The sequence below is a fragment of the Cottoperca gobio genome, chromosome 18 (genome assembly GCF_900634415.1).
Source record: "Cottoperca gobio chromosome 18, fCotGob3.1, whole genome shotgun sequence".
Lineage (NCBI taxonomy): Eukaryota > Metazoa > Chordata > Actinopteri > Perciformes > Bovichtidae > Cottoperca > Cottoperca gobio.
The window spans coordinates 8,609,571-8,629,199 of NC_041372.1; the positions used below are offsets into that span (position 1 = coordinate 8,609,571).

Consider the following 19,629-nt stretch of genomic DNA (forward strand, 5'->3'; position numbering starts at 1 on the left):
AAAGGAGGGAGAGAGATCTGGCTGATGGGAGAGAGAGAGATAGGGATGGAGAGAGAGAGAGGGAGGGAGAGCTAGAGAGATGGGGCTGAGGGATATCAGAGCTATGGGATGAGGTCATAAGAATCTCTGTCTGCTGTCGCTCTCTCTCTACTGTCTGCTGTTCTCTTCATCTCTCTCTCTGTCTGCTGTCTACTCTCTCTCGCTGTCTGCTTCTATCCTCTCTCTCTCTGTCTGCTCTATCATCTCCTCTCCTCTCTCTCTCTCTCTCTACTCTCTCTCGCTCTCTCCTATCTCTCTACTCTCTTCTCTACTATATATCATATATCCTATATATATATCTATATATATTATACCCACACACACACACTTCTAATTTCTCACCATATTGGAGGTCTGGCTATGAATGAATAAAGATATTGTTGCATAACAGAACTAGCAAGAAAATAGAAATGGATATTCTCTTTTTACTTCAACATTTGTCATTTTTCTTTTTTAAAACCACATCTACTCCCCCATTTGCTTTCTCTTCAAGGCAGCTGTGAGGAAACCCCCTGCTTCTCCCATGAGACGCAACATCTGCTGCCGCTGTGCAAATCGCTCACCATCACTATGTGCCTTTTCAAGCCTATCTCCTTCATTTTCGGTGTTGTGCACTCTCCAATCAGCCCTTTAGGATCAATCAGCAATGGAACATTGTGACAATGGGGGCTTAGGGCCACACTGTACAGATAATGATGGGAAGAATAAAAAGGGCAAGGAGATGAAAATAAAAGAATCCATTCCTCCACTTCATGGACAGACACTCTTTAAAAAGAGAAAAATAAATAAATAAATAAAAGTAAATGGCAAGAGAAGAGAGTTTTATCAATCCTGTGAGGCATATGCAGCTAATCAGAAATCAGAGTTATGAGTCACAAAAAAGGAAAGCGATAGTAAGTGTGTATGCGAAAGTGAATTTAAAGCTGCAGACGTAAGATGTGTTTAACAAGGCAGCTACCATTTGAAATCTGTCCACCTCCCACAACTAGACATAACTAAGAGACAGATGGTGATGGCGTGAGAAAACATGTATAGTCAAAAGTCAAAAAAAGGGAAGTTGATTTGAAGGGTGACATTGTTAAAAAAAAAAAAAAGGAAACATTTAGGCAGCATGAGGTTAAAGCCACAATTAAAAAGGGCATGTACTCACCCCTGGCAGACAACTTCTTGGTATTGATTATTTTGGCAGCGTATTCCTGCCCTGTGGAAATCTTCATGCACCGTCTCACCACAGAGAAAGCACCCCTAGAGCAGAGTTAGGGATCAGTCACTATAAAGCAAGATTTTCTAAAACATGCAAGTACAGCCATGAATTATCACTTTTAAAAACAGACAGAACTAAATTGAATAGCAAATTCTTGGATTACAAGAGCTATTTTATACATTATCCGACACCACTTTAAAAGACACAGATCATCATGCTCATCTGGCTCCATTTGTATTTTAGTCTGCCTCCCTATATTCTATTACAGATTTCTATGCATTTGTTGTACTTACTTGGGCTGCTATAACCTGCATCAAGTACAGCTTTCTAACTACATTTGTTTGATCATATAAAGCACTTTGCGATTTCTCTGTTGCAAGCGCGTAATGTTTTCTTTCTTCAATTCATTTAAACAAATTAGCTTAAGCCTTAGGGTTGGGTGATTTATAAGAATAAGAAAATGCAATTTGATGTGTTTGGATTATAATTTTGAAAGGTCTGTATGCATTTATTTAATCTTAAACAAACATTTGTTTTATAGACACGTCTCAGAATTATTTTAAGACATTTCCTGAACTTGAGCGTTTGCAATATCTTTGTAAATAAATTAAGGTTGATCATGGATGCATGAACCAACACAGTGGCTAAGCTGGACATCGATAAATATTTGATTGAATCGCCAGGTATCATAAGGCTAAGAGTCTGTAAATGAGCAATTCATATAATTACTTGATCTAGGCTAGGCTGCAGGACGACATTCTGATGCTGCTATACTGTATGACTGTACTGAGACAGCCTCCCACTGAAGCTAGCTTTCCATCAGTAGTAACTGTCACCAGCATCATTGAGCCATTTACCACACTGACAGTGAATACTCTCATATCGTATGAGACTTAAATCTCAGTGTGAAGCCTTGATTAACCAACTACATAAAATCTTTTCGCCATTTTTCTGTTTCTTCCTTATGTCACAGCACAATTATTTTCACCCAAAGGGGGCTTGGCTCTGATGATTGGCACTTGATGACGCGTTGCCAGTCCGGTCTATACCATGAGACTAATGTGTTATTTCTCCTCCCTTGTCCTGATTAGCGAAGAGCAGTGAAACTCCAAAAAAGTATCAAGCAGCTTCTTTTTTAGCCATGGCTGAACGTTGCTTTAGCTAGTTTAAGATTCCGTCTTTACAGATGTTAAATAATAGTACAAGTATCGGATCGAATTCGCTATCAGCAGGTACACAATAAAAGATTCAGACCAGCCCAGGTGTTTTCACTTATTCTAATTGCTCATTCTATGCTAATTGGACTTGGCTTACATTGGACAGAGCTGTTCAGAGAATCTCAGAATCTGTCAACATCAAACATGGCGACTCAAAATTGCCTGTACGTAAGCGTGAATGTGCGCATGAATGGTTGTCAGTCTCTAAGTGTCAGCCCTGTTATTGACTGGCGACCTGTCCAGGCTGTAACCTGCTTCTCTCCCTGTAAACTGGGATCGGGCCCAGCCTCTATAACCTTAAGAGGACAAGCTAATGGATGGATATATGGATGATGACTCAAATAAAAAATTTAAATGAGAGTAGTTTAAAACCAGTTAGTGAGGGTTAAAAAAGGTGAAAGTTGAGCCGCTAACAGGTGCAACTAAGCTAACCGCGTACAGTGAGGGAGATGTCAATTACAGGTCTGTACACACCCATACAGTCCTGAGAAGAGGTCACATCAAGCAAAATAATTTAAAAACACCTGTGTAGGTTGACAATAGCTGTGGAGGAGTATTAACTTCTCTTCGGCCATTGTAGCCAATGTTACAATTTAATTAGTAGCTTGAGGGCTATATTGGATATTTGAGGTATAAATAAGCATACTGAACCAGTAGAAGAGAGAATCTCCCATAAATATTTTGATATAAAAACTTCTCCATTTGTTTCTGTGAAACTGGTAGCCTATCATAGAAATGTTTTCTTCATCAATGAAAAAGGTATGCGAATGAAGAATGTATTTCAGGATGCCGACGTGTGTTAACATGACATCTGTGGCGGCACAGGTGTCGTTTCAGACAGTGTAAAGCACTGTTCTGAACGACTAGAGAACATGTTTTAGATTTCAAAACTAACTCTGACACTTCGATTTCACTTTTTAAAAAGAGCTCGAAGAGCAAAATTAATGCACACCTGTAGACCAACAGGTGCATAGGAGAAGACCATGGGTCGACAATACAGAACAAAAAGACAGAGTGTGCAGGAGTCTCTTGTTCTCGAAAAATACCAAAACCTGTACTTCTGAAAACTGACCAAGTCATCCTACCTTGAATTTAGGCCTACAACCTCCTGCCTAAACACTTAGGGGATCATCTTTAAAATATGCAGCTGCAACGCCAAGAATCTAAAATGACCCTTTTTTTCTATGGAGGTTCACATTTAAAAAACCCTCAGGATAGCCTACATTATTTCCATCCATTATTTGGTACCCAAATATCCAAAACATTCCTGAAGGCAATAATTGATGTAGGCTAATAGTATTTAGCCAATGTGATATATGATTGATGTTAAAAAGGTAATTATGACAGCTCAGAGTACACCTCTGTGATATAATTATTTTACAATGTAGTTGACCGATTGATCTTCACTATAAAAAGCAAACTACATGTTTTAACCAAAACGGAGAGCCACGCCTTCCCAAAGCTAACAAAGTAACCGAGTTACCCGTGTAAAGAAAAGTGATGTGAAAGTGCACGTTTTACATTTTGCAGAAAACATGTAGCGAAAACAAAATTGCTTTAAGTTGGAATGCGCTGTTGGCTGTATGGTACCACAGGCTGCAGGCACACAACTGAGAATTTAAACCCTTCGCATTTTGCAAAAGGGCGGAAACTTGTGCAAACACAGCCCAAATTACTGAGACATTTTAGATTATTATAGCCTCATACATAAATTTCCCATCATAGTCTCGTTTAAGGCGGGCTTCATTTCCTCACAGCGGACAGAGAGCGACACAGGTGACGGGTTCCCTGCTGACCTGTGGTTGCTAATGACACAAAACACCGAATTCCAGCCAAATGTCTGCCTGTTTGTACTTGTCTGGCACGTCGCCAGAGGTACATGCCCATTGCAACATGAATTAAGATATTGACAATTTATGATGTACCACTCTTTTATTCGGCATGCATTCCAAGGCACTAATCAAGAGTTTATTTTTTTCTATCAACTTTTCCAATTGGTACACCAGTCATTCTTCCTCCAAAATACACGCTGATGGGCGTTAACCAGCAGGGACAACCGATTCAAAAAAGTTGAGATAAACATGTGATCATAGGAAGTGTTACACACAAGAACTCGGGGTTCAATATGGAGACTTTAATATTTGCTCACGTTCGCGGTCTTCGTTGATAACCAAGGTGCAAGTAAACCGAAAGGAATGGGAGTTGCGTGACCTCCTGCCCACACGCGCGATCTGAACATATACGAACAGGTTAGCGGAGGTCTTCCTCTGAGGTTTCGGTTAATTTAAACTCAAATAGTAAATGCACAGGGCTTTTAAGCTTCACTTTACCCTTTTAATAAAAAAAATTTAATATGAAGGGAACTTACTTTCCAAGCTCCTCGTACAGCTGGTACTCATCGGTAAACCTGGTGCAGGTCGTTGAAGCCATGTTAAGGTGAGCAGAGAACAACTTGGGAAACGGAAAGCCTCAGTCGCTTTAATAGGCTACACTCCACAAATCCTTTCCGCTCTGTGTCCCAAAGTGCCACTTGTCGCCTTTCGGCGGAGAAACAAGAGCAAACGAAGGAATTATTCAGTAATAACTGCTGAATGTGTTAAAGCTCTATGTCGCTCCTCCCGGCTCCTGTTTGCAGATCCCGGTTACTCCTGGAGTTGACAGGGACGTCGCGAACTGCTGTTGTGTTTGTCTCTTCACTGACACTGGAGTATTTGACCGTAGTCAAGGGAGACTTTATAAAGAATATCAATTATCCGGTGTTGTAATTTCAAAATAAAACCCTCATTAACACAAGACAAATACGTCTTCATGAAAGTGTATAATCATGAGAATGACGGAAGTGTAATAAAATGGTTGAAAACTCTTGGTTTTTTTTTAAATAAGTTTATCCTTTAAAAGCGTACCTTGAACTTGTATAACATAATGTATATTTACATTTAGGCCTACTTTACATCACATTTAATTCTGTTTTTATTCATGTTATTAACCTGGTAGTTGGTTGATGACTATTATAGCAAACACCTTTTTTCAATATGTCACTCTTTAATATGTTACTTTATGTTGGAGGTAAAATGACTTAACATCCGGTGTTTTCCTGGTATATTATAACTAGCTTGATAAAAACTGGATTTCGTCTCAGCGCTTCCTTGTTCAAAATGCTACACAAGGGCTACATCTAGAGGTAGCAGGGTTGACATACTACCATACATCTACAATTGGAACAGACACATGCTATTTTTGGTATTTAATCGACAAAGAAAGACTTAATCATTTTTCTGTAAGAATTTAATGGAAACAACACTTTTCAGACGATAAATTAAAAACATACTGTTTGTGTAACTTCATTACCCAGAAACAAACCATTGAAATATGTGGCATCAAACTAAACTCTTCTCTGATCCTCCCCCTTTTCTATGGCATTTTCATAGATTGTGAGTTTTTGTATTTTTTCTTTGTCACTGAAATCTTCCACTAGTGGCAATAATATAATTCAGGTACACATTTTCTTGACATATTGGATTTAAGAAACGCTATAATAATATATAGAACAAGAACTGCATTTTTTGTTCACCCATTGACAGTGAACCCAAGGACTTTACATGGTGTTCTGTTATCTGAAAAAGTATTGTTAGTATCAGAGCTCTCTTGTTTATCTATCATTCCCACACTAATCAGTCAGCTTTATTTTCTATAAACTTTTTCCTGTCTTGCATGGGCGGATGGGCCCCTGTGCACGGACACGCAAAAGGCCGACCACCTCTATAGGAGCAAGACACACAGGCTTTATAGTTGTTTGGTCCCTTTTTGTAATCGTTTTTATCTCTTTGTAGTTGTTTTGTGTGTATGTATTGATATTATCATAATTAAGTCTTGTTTTGAGTATTGATACTATACTATACCACAGTATTTTCTCATGATAGATCACCTCTGCTGCTGTTGTGTGCATGCATGCTTACGCTTATCATGTGGTTTTTAATGTAAAATTTTAATTTGAAAGTAACTTGTAACTATAGCTCTTACCGGTCCATTGGGTTAGCGGTTTTGGTGTTATAGATATTGGCTTTAGATTGCCAAACTATTGTTTCCAAGGTCAAGAATGATATTCAGCTAATGACATCTTTACTTTAGATAGTTGAATATACACACTCACATGGAAACCTTAAAGGCAACAGAGTTCCTGGGGACACACTTGCAGTAATATATTAGGTCAGACATTACCAGAAAACGTATGTCTTTCATTTGTGATGTCCTTTGGCAAACACACAAAAGCGGCTTGATTGAGCAAAAAAAGTACAATTTCAAAAATAAACCCTCAAGAAAAACAAAATGTTTCCATTACAGAAGCACATAAAAATGTCACAAGAGCCTGATCTGGTTCACTTGCACACCTACTCTTAAATGGATCATTAATCCCCATTAAACCTATAATCTGATCTAATCCACCAATGAGGAAGTGGAGATAATCACCTATCATGCAGCTGTAAATAGTGCAGTTCTCTGCTCATTATAGCCTTTTGATGAGGAATGACTGGATGTCTTCATGTTATTAGAGAATAAACAAGCTGTCTTCTGTATTTCTATCTACACCAGCACCAAGGAGTAGAAGTGAGTCCAAAGCATGGATTCTCCTGTCCTCTGCTGCCCTCTAGTTAGAAGACGTTGTCATAGACAGCCATAGATTTTCTCAGGTCCTTTCTTTTTTATTGTTAAATGGAGGTGTTTCCGACACTGACAGCTCCACCAAATGAGTCACAGTCCATCCCATATGAAAACATTTTCGACATGTTGGAGTTGTGTACTCTGAGTGAGGGGATACAGATATCCCCTCACTCAAAATCGGTTGAAGGTTGAATCGGTTAATACAATGAAAAGCACCCCGGGACCCCAGGGCTTCATGGCTCCTGAACGCCCCACATTCATTGTTTTTCGGTTGCTTTGATTAATTCATTGCTAATTTGTTTATGAATATGGGAGCACATGCTTTACCCGTCTTGTGTACTTTTGCATTCATGCATCTTCCTTAATAAATGTATGTTTAATTAAATGACAACAAACTGAGTCAGTAGGGGCCCACAGCTAATGTTTGTCCCAGGACCTGTAATACTGCAGTGCTAATCCTTTCGTATTTCTGTATTTTTATACTAAGTAAGAGCATATAGTCCTTTTCAATTACTCTTTGTCCCACAGTTTATTTACATTTACCGTTTAGTTTAAATTCACATTATTCTTAGCTAATCCAGAATTTACCCTTTAAAAGGGGATAAAGATTTAGATTGTTGACACTCCAAATGGCCATCTGCTTTTCATGAAGCTAAAATCATCCTCCTTAACTTTTAAATGTTGTACCAGAGGAAGTGTTCTGTGCTGTATGTACATCAATGGCACATTTGGCTATGGGTTCCAGAACTTGTATATATATATATATATATATATATATATATATATATATATATATATATATATATATATATATATATATACTGTATATATTGACTCCTGTGTGCTGGTGCAGAGTAAACCCCAGTAAATGAAAATAAATTCTAGTTCCAGTACACACCAAGATATTGGGATAGATACTATTTTATTCACAGATTATATTAAATACCAGTAGGAGCAAAGTACGCGTTTTGCATGTTGCTTCATCAGATTAACTTTGTGCTTGATTTCCATCCTTTTTGCTATATAAGAGAAACAAAAAAGCAAAACTTTATTTTGTGGAGGACGAGTTTAGGACTCTCGTTGCCTGAGGAAAGAAGCTACACTGTAGTCTGGTGGAGCGGATGCAAATACTTCTGTCTCCCTTTCCAGATGGCAGCAGGATGAAAAGGCTGTGGCTTGGGGGGGTATTGTCCTTTAATATCTGTTTGGCTCTGTGCAGACACCTCTTGTAACCATTTAGAAGTGTACCAATGATGTTCTAGGAAGTTGTAATTACCCACTGCAGAGCTCTCCTGACAAATACTCTCAAAAAACTATAATTCTACCATAAAATAATAAATATATATATATATATATATATATATATATATATATATATATATTACATTTACATCTCGAGATCCAATTAATGTCAAAGAACAACAGAGTAGGGCCATTTTGATACAATATTATATATTATATATATTATATATATATATTAATGCTAAATACAGAGTTTATAGGAGAGGGAAGGTAAAGGGGTTTTGCCGGTTTTAGTGGCTCCACTTTACCTACATACCAGGTCACCTTGTAGGCGCAGAAAAGCAATGTAGGTGAGGTATACAAGCATAAGTTACAAGAATGGATTAAAAAAAATGCCTTATTCAACCCATGTGGCTCCAAGGAGTGGAGCTTATATATCCAATAAGCTTCACTTTTCAAAGACTGATTTATGCTATTGCCATGAGTGACTCTCTCAATACCTATGCATTTAAGGGGGGCAGTAGAAAGGTAATTTCTTTTTTGTAGTGCCTAGCACTATCATAATCAAATTATGAGATATTATATTAACTATGATTCATTGTAAATACATGAAACTGTTGCCATTAAGAGTTAAAGTCTTATGTGAAGTCACAACAGCATGAGGGCACTGTTCTTCCAGTTTAGGTGTAACAGAGTTTTACCTCTGTAGTTGTGGCCCTTGGCAGGTGATAATAGAGAGAGAACCAGAAGCTGCTAGAACAAAAATAAAAACACAACATCTTCTTTAGTAAAGACAAATATACCAGGGAAAGGCTGACATGATGGTTTTATTTACTTTACTTACTTTTATCTACCAGCCACTGATTTGAAGCCATCAAATGTCTGTCAGCACAGTGTCACCTGAATCTATTGATACTGAAGACAAACAAAGGATGGTTTGCTGCATTGTCCAGACAAAGACAGCTACATTTGTAGAAGGCTTTTGTACGGGCTAAGCCTTATTGACCCGCTATGAAACAAAACATGCAAAACCACTGAAGAAAAATCTATAAATAAAACAAAACTAATCAAAATTTGGCAACAAAAGTGGCAACAAAAGTCTTCCCTAAAGTCTTACAGAGCAGCAACTTTTGTTTTTTTCTCTGAGGAACTCACTTGATTTTCACTGAAATGTTACTGTACTGGCAAACTTAAAAAAAATAAAAAATTCTGTAAGATAACAAAGTTCTTAAAAACTCAATTTAGACTGCAATTTAGATTTGCAGTGTTGAAAGAAACATAAAATAAGTGTTTGTGTGTATGATCACTTACAAAAGAATACGGAAATCTAAATCAGTAACACAATGTATATTTAACATTGCAAGTCATACATACATAGCTCAAACCCTACCATCCTGATTTATATTGATTCAAACAATAATCATCCCTTCCATGATATTTAAGAAATGACACAGTTATAGTACATATTTATTTCATGATGTTCATCCAACACAAAAGAACGACAGTATACGTAATAGAATGAGTGACACTTTGGCAACATAAACTTCCCATCAACAGCCCTCCCCAGCTCAAAAGTGGCCTCATATTACTCAGTGTAATTAGATACACTTTGGAATCAGATTTTGAAGACAGAGATTTATATTGATACATACAGTACAGCAGTACATTTATCTTGGCAAGAGCTGCAGATATCATGTGGAGTTGAGACGATCCAACCTTCACATCTGGTGTTTCAGAGAGGCATGGAGAGAAGGTCAATGTGCAGACCCAGGAGGAAAGGGAGTATTTACTGTTGCATTAAACCTCTTCTCACACATACTGTAGTTATATAACACACAGCCAGAGTTTGACACATATGGGTTTTTGAATGGCAATAGTTTTTTTTTTAAACAATCATTTGGTACCACAGATATTACTTTTTAAAAAACAATATTTTTTGACTGGAACTGCTGCTTATCTCTGTGCTTTATATGCTTTACTTCCTGCTCCTTGTAGCTTTTTTTCTCCCACATATAAAGGTAGAATTTATTTTTTACATAGACAGCTATGGTTCCAATTTTTTGGATTAAATTTACAAATTACCAATAATTTGAAATGATTAAAGTTTTTTAGCCCTGTATTATGTACACATTGTACTGTAAAAAAAAACCATCAGATTTGTTTTAGATTATTTATTGATGGCAATGCTGCTTTCCATGATCTCAGCGTTTAACTCTGTTAGTACCAATGTTATCTTTAGGAATGATAATAATATCGAAAATAAGACCCATGTTGTAATAAACTGGAATGATCCTATCAAAAGGTGTTCACGTGCATGCAGTGAAAATCCCATAATTTCCCAGAACAACATTTTTTCCAGGCTGACAATTAAAAGACCAGCTCAGTAGCCCTATGAATTACATCCATATTGGATGATTCCCCATCTCTTGATTTATTTCCAATGCCAATGTTCAGTGTCAATGCAGGAATTATTAGTGTGACTTTTATGTAGGATATGACAACCTAAGCCTTAACCAGAGTTTTGCACAATCCCTAAATATCTATATATTTTTGTATGGCAATAGGGTTGGTCTCTAGACTGAATGCAAACAAAGGTTTGACGGGATACAATATCTTTTAAATCCCAAACAGATGCAAAACTTTGTGTAAATCGAGGTGAAAAAGTTCAAATTTTTCAAACTTGAGCGAGAAAGTTGTGTCTGGAGGTTGTATGACTCTTCATGAATACACAGAAGAGGTTGATGCTTACATTGCTACAGCAGCTAGCGATCAATTTGAATAAAACAACGCAAATGGTAAAAGATTTTAGACGTATTAAACTAGAAGTCCCAGCATCCTGTCCTTTGGCCTGATTTGCCTGTTTGGTAACATTCACAACCAAGATCAAGACATGTTGCAGCGCATGATTACGATGGTGAGTAGGGTCATTGGGTGTGACCAGATGTCAGCTGCTCAGCTGTGAAGGAAAATAAGAACAACCAGATTCAACAAACCCTTTGTTTCTTCAACAATTAGGCTGTTACAAATAAAAACACAAGATTTAAAGTATTTTGGTCAGGGCTATGTGGAATACTTATACGGTGCAACGTTCTCCCTGTGTTAGTGTGTGCTTACAGTACTGTACAGTATGTAGCTGTGTTAGGGGAATGGAAGGGGGAATGCATCGTGCATATTCATATTTATATCTGTTTTTATGACTGTTTTGTGACTTTTTTGTGTACTGCACCTTGACCAACCAAATTTCCCTTTTTGGGAAAATAAAGTTTACCTTGACCTTAAACAGCAAGTGTGTGTACAGTAAGTAAATTGGATGTTAGTGGTGATTAAACATACACTGTCCAACGGTTAGTTTAACAAGAATAAAGCAATTTGTATTAAACCTTAATGCAATCTATGAAAATACGTTTTTTTCCCCCAACAACAGCTATTATATCATCAATCACAGCTGCCCAATAAACTAATAACGTTAATGATTCCTCACATTTTCATATTTACTCATACTTGTGTGGAGTCTGGAAAAAAAAATAAAAACTGTTAAAACTGTGCATAGAATCAATCAAATTGCATCATATTAAAGGTGAACCACACTGATCAGTGCTCACTATAAACACACACTTACTTTTAGACACACCAACACACCTTACACATTCCTCCAGAAGGGAATAAATGGAAAGGTGATCCTGAGGCTGAAGTCATGACATCATAAAACTGCATTCCTGCATTGTCCAACCTTCCATTGCCTTCTGATTTCCCTCACACACCCTGTCATGTGACAGATGGATAGGTTTAAAGTCTTGCAGCTGAAATATATCCAGTCTTTTTTCTCCATTATTGGCAGTGAAGAAATAGGAGGAGATTGGGAGGATTGGGTTTCTGCCAGCACAGTGAACAGCTGAGTGGGCTGGTGTGATGCCATATGGGAGGAATCAGGAGGCAATTCCTATTCCCTCATCCTGCCGAACTCCCTGCACTTACAGTAAGGATCTTTGGAGTGCTGCCATGTCATTTCTCCTCCTTCTTTTCTTCCTAATTCATTTTAATTGTATTTCTTCCATTGCCTTCTTCTGTTTTTGTATTTCCCATCTAACCCTCTCATTAGTCTGATCTGAAATTAGTATTTGGTGTGAACGGCTTTCCACGCCGTACTATCTCCTGAGCGGCAACAAAACTAGCAGCAGTAGATAAGTTTGAAGACTTCATCCATTTCTTGAAAGAATATTTGCTTTGCTCCGCTTTCAGCATATTTTAGTGGACGAAATGTAAAAATTAAATTAAATGTAATTCAGTGTCACAATATCACCTCGAACTCAAGAATAAGAGATGTTCTGTTTGAAAGATTGTCCACTGTGCAACAAACAAATACATAAAAATAATGTTATTTATTTCCTTGTTTTTTTTTGTCAAAGGGGTTAAAGAGCCGCATGTGGCTCCTGAGCCACAGGTTGCCGACCCCTGTTCTAGACCAATATCACTAGGGGGGCCTGGCCAAGTGTTTTGTCAGAGGGGCACATTCAACCCGAGCTACATTCAACCCGGGACAAAAGAGACAAAGCAGTGTTCAAGCCTTAAATATTTATTTAGTTACAGTAAGTATAAATAATAGCGCAAAACAAAAACAATAACATGATTGGTATGTTACAGTAACAGTATTCCAGTTACAGACATTTATTTCAATATGCTACATTTACAATGTTCTTATATTACAATACTGAAAATGAAAATAATATAAAACAATATTGTTGACTTTAGCTCATCTTTATAAGGATAGTCGAGAGGGTTTCTGCATCCCAGTCTATATTTCTTTCTAGGATTTCACATTACAGCAACTGTATTCTGCAGTTTTGGTGATTTCTGGCAAACCTGTCAACAAATGAGTGAATATTCAAAGCCTTTGCCCTCTTAGACTCAATACTTAGTACACCCAGATTGCTTAATCTTTCGTCTGTCATGGTAGACCTGAGGTAGGTTTTCACCAGCTGTAATGTAGAAAAACTCCGCTCACAGAAAGCAGTCACTGGGATCGCAACTGCTATTCTTTATATGGCTCAATGAACTGTACAAGCTATACTGTACTAGAGGGTCTCTGCATCCCAGCCTGTATGTTCCTGTTTAAAATCCAGCTGAATTGATGTAGTTCAGGCCCCAAGTCATCAATATTTGAATCATACAATGGAGCAAATTAAAACAGAGTTGTCTCTTTCAGAAAGGCATAATGTTTGGGGTTTAAAGCCTGGATGCTATTCATTATGTCACAGTTTTCATTGAAAACCGTCTGTTAAGCTCAATAAGCATCAGATTAATGACAGGGTAGAAAAAGGTTGTACGAAACCCATCTTTATCTCGTTCTGACTCTCTCTGACCAACAGTAGTCAGGAGTTCTCTTGGTGCACCTTCAAACATCTCTCTTTGTATAGTCAGCCATTTAGGATGGACATATGACCCAGATGTGAACACGTATAGTTTTTCTAGTAAGGAGAAGAACTCCCCTGCCTCCAGGACAGCTTTGACTGCATCTACTAAAACTAAATTTAGACAGTGAGCATTGTAATGGCATATTTTGCAAGCTCTTTCATTCTAGCCTGGACCCCAGAATGCTTACCGCTCATGACTGCAGCACTGTCATATGATTGGCCTACGAGGTTCTTTTTGTATTCTAGACCATTACTTTCCAATTTGAGGACTATTTTATCAGTAAACCCTGCTGCATCTAGCTTCTCAGCAGATTAAAAATGGAGAAAACTCTCCTTGATAGTGCCATTGTAGTAGTACCTTAGTACTAGAGATCTGCTCCCTTTTCTTTACATCTTTTGTTTCATCTGCCATGATGCTGAAGATTTCACTGTTTTTCACTTCTTCTGTATTTTCAGTTCGAACCATGTCTGCCAAACAATGCAGAACTTCATTCTGAATGATTTTGCTTGTGCACTTTGCATTATGACAGGAGGTCAACCTTTCTTTAACAGCTTTGTTGTGGTTAGCAATTGTCTCTAAAATCGCCTTGAAGTTCCCTTTATTATCCGAGTCTGCAGACTCATTGTGACCTCTTTGAGCCATGTTTTGTGTGGCAGTTAGTAGTAGCACTTCCCCTATTGTTTTTATATATTCTCTATTTTCTCGAACCTGTCTGTTATGTTCCTTGTTTAGGATATTTAACAGTGTTGTGTTAGTTGCTGCAGCTCTCTGATAATCCCTCCATGTAATCATTGTTTGTTTGTGCCGCTTAGACCTGGCATATATTGCAAACCCCCCCACCTCTTTGTAGGTTACCTTCTTCCAGTTTTTGAATCCCAATTGTGAGTCACATACAATCTCTGTGCAATTAGGGGGACTAAAATGTCTGCAGGGGTAACAATACGCAGAGTCCAACAGTTTAGAATACTCAAGCCAGGGGTGAATGTTGTACCAGGCCGCCTTAAAACTCCTTCTTCTGTCCCCCATCAAAGTCCGTGAAAACAGTTTCAGATTTGGTTGCATCGGTGGGTCTTCTTTACATTTGCTGATATCTGTGGATATACCATATAAATCTGGATCTTCATCTGTCTTTCTTCCCTGCTCTGCCCTCACTTTGGAAACCAGTCTCTTCAAAGATCAAATCCTCTGGCTCTCTTTCTGTAGCGCTCTCAACTTCCTGACGTTTCTCCTCAGCTTTTTCAACACCTGGATCATCTGGCTCTGTCTCAATGTCTGCCTCATCATTTTTGTTTTTTCTTTTGGGGGCAGAAATAGGACATAATGTCCTTTTTTCTCTTCATGTTGAACTATGGACAACAAATAATGGAAAGGAATACATAACACTTAAGCAACCCAAAATATAAATAACGTTATATCGATTTGTATTGGTGTAGCCTTTGCACTTATTTAAAAACTAAAACTACTTCATCCTTACTAATAATATATAGCTAGCTAGCTAGCAATCAATCAACTCAGGCAAATGTTAGCGTCAGGCTGGCTGCTATTAAGTTAACTAACAGTCAACAACAACATTTCTTGAACTGAAGTCTTACCTTGTAACAATCACACAAATAAAATGGTCTTGCTCATCTTTAATTCTTTGTGGTTCTTGCTTCTTCCTCTAATCAGATAATTGGTAGGTTGGAATCGCTCATGCTTTAGCCCATGTGTCAGCCAGCAAGCCTTAGGCGGTGTAACACTCTAAATGTTAGAGTCTAAAGCAAGGGCGTCAAACTCATTTTACTTCAGGGGCCACATACAGCACAATTTGATCTCAAGTGGGCCGGACCAGTAAAATCATAATATAATAACTTATAAATAACGACAACTCCAAATGTTTCCCTTTGTTTTAGTGCAAAAAAGTACAAGTACATTCTGAAAATGTTCAAATGTAATGAACTATCTTTTTACAACCTGAAATTTCTTAAGAACAAAAGTTGCAATTTCAACAATAATATGCCTCAGTTTATAATTTACACATATGCATTACAACTTACAGATCACAGTATATCTACAAAGGCACAAAACATTTTGTCACAGGTATCTGGAACAGTATTTTACTTTATGATCAAAACAAATAATTTGTTTTGTAACTAGTTCATTGAACATTGTTAGAAAAAAACATGACAAACACAAAACAGAGTATTTTTGTGTATTAAAACATATCTGGAGGGGATCTTTAATGTTTTTTCCTTTGTAATATCTTTCTACAGCTTCATTCATAAATGTATTTAACATGCCCTGTAAAGCACTTCATAAACTCAGATTTTAGATAACCACTGTATAAATAAACCTGATTATAACTGCCACAGAAATGCACGTCTAAGTGTACTGTATATTGTTATTTTCCCTGCACATGTCTGCTTTGAGCTATGTGTGCCCTTCAGTTTACAACTACAATTTAGGCGTCGATCAATCAAGCTCCGGTGATGCGGAGGAGGTTAAGGTCCAGCTGTGGTACGTCAACTCCAACTGGATCTGACACGCGGGCCTCCACGTGTTAGGAGTCTTAGCAGTTGCCAGTTAGTGTGGAAAAAACGCCATCTAGTGGCTGAATCTTATCAACATTATCAATTATCAATTAACAACCTTTTTTTGGATTGACAATGGATCAAATGAGAGGGGTTGCTCATTTATGCCCTGTTATTATTGGGGGTTACAGACTAGCCTCAACAGGACAGACAGGCCTGTGCTTTGTTTTTAACCTCATATACCGTACCAACCTCACCAGGTTAAATTGGATATATGTTGCATTTACCCGCAATCTGCAGATTGCTTTAAAATACAGTTACTGTAGTTAAATAAAAGCATTGTGATGTATGGCGAATATGGTTTTATTTTCTAGGAAGCTAATTGTCTCCTGCAGTCTTTAGTTTCTAATTATAATTATAAAACGGACATGTCAGATCAAGCAATCTGATTGGTTCTTAGTCGTGATATAATGAGCGTATATCACGGGTAGAATTGTAGTTACTTTTTACAACAAGTCAGTATCCCTCCTGGAGTGTGTATTTTTCTTTCATATTGCCACGCTTCGCGTCGGGCCGAACCACGCCCCTTAACTGTGATATAATGAGCATATACCACGGCCTGTCGTGAGCTATTGCTTAAATATACTGGAATGACATTTGAAATAAATTGAAGTGTTGCGTGCAACACAGAGAAAAGTCACACTCATGTTTTGAACTGGTTGGATTTGGCAGTGCCGACAAGTGACGTGGAGGCACGTTTTGGCTGGAGTACAGCACAGATTATCCTCTGCAGCTGATTGACTCTGAGTGAGAGTGAAGGGGAAAATGGTCTTGTCGTGCTTTGCAGGAGAAATCAGGAGGAAGTGTGGCGGAGTTGGCCTGTGGACAACAGGCCTGGGGCTAACTACTGCTAAGAGATGGAGGATATTGTGTTTGTTTGTAAGATCCAGGCCTTCCTTGCAACACAGCTGGCTCACCGACAAAAAAACCCACAGGTCTGAACTTGAGAAAAACCTTTTGAGGACTTCCCCTGAGCAAAGCAGGGAGAAAGGGAAGAGAGACAGAGGGTGAGAGAGCATGACAAAAGTATAACAAGAATAATAACAGGGATAAAAAGAAAAGGAAACAGTCTGAATGGCTGAAAGAGAAAGGAGAAGAGAAGATGAATACATGCCTTACAAAATTGAGAAAGGAAGAAGAATTATTAAGCTATTAAGGGAGTGGTCCTGAGGAACTGTAAAATGTGCCATAGATAAAGTGCTGGACCTCTGGTGAAATTGCTCATTACAGGAAATCCCCATGTCTGGAGAGAGACTGCAAGCCAAGAGAGTGTCCATCAAGTGAATATACTGTTCTTCTTTAACACACTTAAAATCTTCTCATGGGCTTCAATAAATGTCAGAGTGGCTCAAACTCATGTAGGTGGATCTATAATTACAATAGTACATTATGTATTTTCCAACAGGCACAGCTTGCACTGTGTACATGTGAACTCCAACATGCTTCCTACAGGAAAAATTAAATGAACTTCTTTATAATTTTGTCATCATTATTTGCAGACTTTTGAGGCCACTTCCCAGGCATGACTTCTTATGACGTCACTGTCAAACCAGAGAGCAGCTTATAATGCTTGTACATCCACTTGAAAAAAATCTCAACTACCTCTTACCATTGGAATGTCACACTTTTGCCAAGTAGCTGGAAAGCAAAGCCCTGCAATGTGTCACACTCTGAGTGTATGCACTTGCAAGCGCTAAAAGTGTTTTGGCATTTTGGGTGGCGTTCACAAGATGTTTCATGGTTTCTGTATTTATTCAGATTCTTTTTGGGCAACAGCTGCTTGTTATTTGTCTTGTTTTTCATCACTTCACTTTGAGAGAGATACTTTAAAGCCTAGCTGAGTCATGGTGTTACGCATGTAGCTCTTGGCAGTGAGGTGGTTGTCTCTTTCCAGTTGGCTACACATAATGCATCTTATTTGCACCTTGATCATGCGAGAACTTAAACTATACGCTTCACACGGTGTCACAGCTGAAAGAAAACCAACACAATCCAGCAAACGTGTACTTCTGCACTTAATTTTGATCAAAGCTTTCTTACTCTTACTCTACTCTCAGGGTTTTTTGTTTTTTTTATCATTCCCAATGAGCACTAATGGGTATTCTTAATGTGAGGTGGCAGAATGAGGGAGGTTGATGTATTGCCTTACAGCTCAGTTACAGGAAAAAAATACCCTTGTCTTTTCCCACAAGAAGAGGGATGCTAATGCCCATAACTGAAAGCAAATGTGAATTCCCAGAGAATCTAGGGTTTAACTGTTCCTATGGCCCATGGGAAAGGAAATACAGCACGGTGCAATGAAACAAGAATCTGATCTTGTAATGCCCAGCTGTAGGTCATACCATGGAGTGCATCTCTCATGTTTTACGGTCAAGAGTGAATATGAGTTTAACCAGGTTAATTCTGCTTCCCATGGGTACAATCTGGCCTGTCGAAACAAATCAATGTAAAGGAGCTGAGGAAAACCAGTATAGACCTCACCTGCTTCGGATTTACAGAGGTTGAAGATTGAAAGATCCATCTTCCTATCAGGATATGCTTTTATTACACATGCCGTTGTGAACGTTGACTCAGTGCCTGAATGAGCTGAGGTCATAAATTGGCTCTAAGTACAGTGAGGCAGGGAGATCGAAGTAAGCGTAAATGGGAGGGATGTGCAGTGCACCCACAGGAAAGCCCCTCTCTCTGGAACTCCTGTTGTTTTATGTGTTCAAAATAATTTCAAGCTCTCAGATTGTACCAGAGCCACAGACTTGTATTGTTCGTTAAAGCTGCTTGGTTCGGTAATTAAATAGACAAGCTAGGGAAGCTAATAACAGCACAGAACATGTTCCATTTTTAGGAAACCATAAATCTTTTAGGGTTCAGTACATTTAGAATTCATTTTGTGTCATTAAAATATCCAATTGGCCTGTAAAGTACACCAAAGCATGTACTTGAAAAACTAATTTACATCTTAAGTCATACATCAACATTTTGAGCTAGGGAGTTTGGGGACTTTACATGGATGCCAAGCAACGGACGCTTATGAGTAATGCAGTTTTAAAGATTATTATGTTTACTCCATGTGAATAGTTCCATTTCTTTCTTTTTTAGATCACAACTTCTTGTGCAGAAAACCATGACAGGCAGCCATTTTTGAGGACTGCAAGAAAGATATTAGGTCTTTATCACCGGTCATATGCCATTTTACTGTATTTTCCATGAATGTACTTAGTGGCCGTGTGACAGTTTATGAAAGAGATGTAAACTCCAGTTACCAGAGTATTTATTGTCATCAGAATAA

At 38.1% G+C, this 19,629-nt stretch overlaps 1 protein-coding gene across 13 annotated transcripts in view; it reads right to left on the reverse strand.

Moving 5' to 3' along the window:
- Positions 1–5,151, reverse strand: part of camk2d1 (calcium/calmodulin-dependent protein kinase (CaM kinase) II delta 1) — a 91,801-nt gene extending 86,650 nt beyond the window's left edge. For all 13 annotated transcript variants that reach the window (XM_029455118.1, XM_029455114.1, XM_029455111.1 and 10 more), the window contains exons 1-2: positions 4,829–5,151; positions 1,190–1,284 (exon numbers count right to left, since the gene is read on the reverse strand). In XM_029455118.1, the coding sequence (XP_029310978.1) occupies positions 1,190–1,284; positions 4,829–4,890 (157 nt within the window). In that variant the 5' untranslated portion in view covers positions 4,891–5,151. The remainder of the gene's footprint in view (positions 1–1,189; positions 1,285–4,828) is intronic.
- Positions 5,152–19,629: the final 14,478 nt, after the last annotated feature.